The 2,364-nt window shown below is 37.6% G+C and overlaps 1 protein-coding gene across 1 annotated transcript; it reads right to left on the reverse strand.

Moving 5' to 3' along the window:
* Positions 1–878: 878 nt before the first annotated feature.
* Positions 879–1,607, reverse strand: LOC138875406 (uncharacterized). The gene has a single exon (XM_070154231.1). It carries the CDS (start codon positions 1,605–1,607, stop codon positions 879–881), a length of 729 nt encoding a protein of 242 aa, XP_070010332.1.
* Between the last annotated feature and the right edge of the window lie 757 nt (positions 1,608–2,364).

Here is a 2,364-nt window from a genome sequence, read left to right on the forward strand (position 1 = left end):
CATGTTTCCACCATTATTAGTGTACATGGTAGTGATATCTTCTGAAGACCATGTCTACTTTAGGGACTTTTAAAGATCATTTTTACTCTTTCCAGTTCAGTTTGGAGGTGCTTGTTTTCTCAGTTTCAACACACATCCTAGTTCTCATAGCTTTCAATTCATTTTCAAGCATAATGTGTTCCTCACTAGCTATTTCTTTTCCTTTTCCAGTATTTCCAAGTTTTTGACTTAATTCTTAGTCCCTCAATTGTTTCCCTCAGGTCTGCAATTTCTACCAAGAGATCATCTTTTTCTTCCTAAATTTCAGTCACTCTTTTTGCTAGGGCCTCTTTTTCTTCACTAAAGTTCTCAATAGTTTCCCTATGGTCAAGAACTACAACTAAGTCATCTCTTTCATGCTCTAGGTTAGCAATCCTTTTTGGTCAAGACATCTTTTTCTTTCTTCAACTTGCAAATGGTTTCCTTCAGATCCACTACACACGCTACCAGATCATCTCTGGTTTTATCAGCTTCCCCTAGTTCTAAGATCAAGTCATCCTTATCCTCCACAAGGTTATGACAGGAATAAATCATTACATTAGCTAAATATATAAGTTTCTTAGAAGAGTAGGATTTCAGATTTCTTTGAACATCCCTAAAATTTACCTCTTTGTTGTCATCGTCTTCATTATCATCTGATTTGGCCATCAAAGCAAAAGTTGAATCATATTCATTTTCCTAGCTTTTAACTGTCATCATGGAACTGTCGCTAGCATCATTTTCATCTTCAGACTCACTAGGGGAACCCCCCATGCTACAAGAACATGTTTCACCACATTGTCAGCAGATCTCTTTCTTTTGAAATCCTTGAGAGGAACCGGGTTCCTCCTAGCTACTTTCTAAGGGTTGTACTTGGAGAATTTATGCTTCAAGAGAGGACGGTCTTTGATGAAGTGCCCAGTCTTTCCACACTTATGACAGAGATCATAGTTTTTCGGTTTGCTAGAGCTGCCCCTTTTTAGCATTTCTCCATTTCTTCTGACCATCTTTTGAAATCTTTTGGTTAAGTAAGTCATGTCACTATCTTCCTCACTTGAGTCATTGCTATCAGCTTTAAGTACCAGGTTATTTTCTTTATTTGGTTCTCTTCTTTCACTGTGTATCTTCCTCTTCATCTCGTAGGTCTTCAGATTTCCAACCAGCTCTTTTATGGTCAGCTCCTGCAAGTCTTTTGCTTCAGTAATAGCATTCACCTTGCTTTCCCAAGGGATAGGTAGAATACTGAGGATTTTCCTCACTAGCTTGTTGCTGGGAATGGTTTCACCAAGTGAGTGTAACTCATTTATGATAGAAGCAAATCTTGTGTGCATATCTTGAATAGATTCATCATCCTTCAACCTGAAGAGTTCATACTCGATAGTGAGCATATCGATCTTAGATTGTTTTACTTGGGTGGTTCCTTCATGAGCTATTTTCAAAGCTTCCCATATATCCTTAGCAGTGTCACAAGCGGAGATTCTATTGTATTCATCAGGTCCTATTCCACATACCAAAATCTTCTTGGCATGAAAACTCTTCTTCACAGCTTTCCTATTTGCGTCAGTGTATTCTTTAGTGGTTTTTGGCATTGAGAATGAAAGTTCTTCAATTACCTTTGTCGGTACACAAGGATGGTCACATATGACATCCCATAGCTCAGAATCCCAGCCTTGGTAAAATCATGCATTCTTATCTTCCACAACCCATAGTATTATTTATTGAACCTGGGTGGTCTATATGTAGATTGACCTTCTTCAAAATTTGGTGGAGCAGCCATAAGGATCCTTCCTAGGTGTTAGCCTGATAGGAGGAAACTGCTCTGATACCAATTATTAGTTTGTAAGAGTCTACCAAATAGTAGTGGTCCTCTATGAGATTTTACTGAGAATTCTAATACAATAGTAAGTAAGTAAGACATGGGATTTTTACGTGGAAAAATCCCAACTCAAGGGGACAAAAACCACGACCTACATCTGTAGGCTTTCAACTTTGCTAACTTGTAAACACCTATTACAAGCCACTTTGTAATGAATCCATTACAAAGAATTCAACTCAACTAACTTGTGATACCCTTACCACAAGCCACTTTGTCACTCTCTAGTTACAAAGACTTTAACTTATGACTAAACCTAGTCACAACATAAACTCAGAGAGTTTACGGATTTTACAAGAGGGTTCCTAATCAACACTTCTGACTAAGCAATTTAGGAGATACAGTAAGAACAATCACAAAGTTACAACTCAACTAAGGACAATAAAATACTAACTTTAGGAACTGGTCCGTAGTAGCATTGAACTTTGTTCTTCAACCTCTTGAGAATTAAGTTTACAGTTTTGCAAATTGTT

The sequence above is a fragment of the Nicotiana sylvestris genome, chromosome 8 (assembly GCF_000393655.2).
Source record: "Nicotiana sylvestris chromosome 8, ASM39365v2, whole genome shotgun sequence".
In the NCBI taxonomy this organism is placed as follows: Eukaryota; Viridiplantae; Streptophyta; class Magnoliopsida; order Solanales; family Solanaceae; genus Nicotiana; species Nicotiana sylvestris.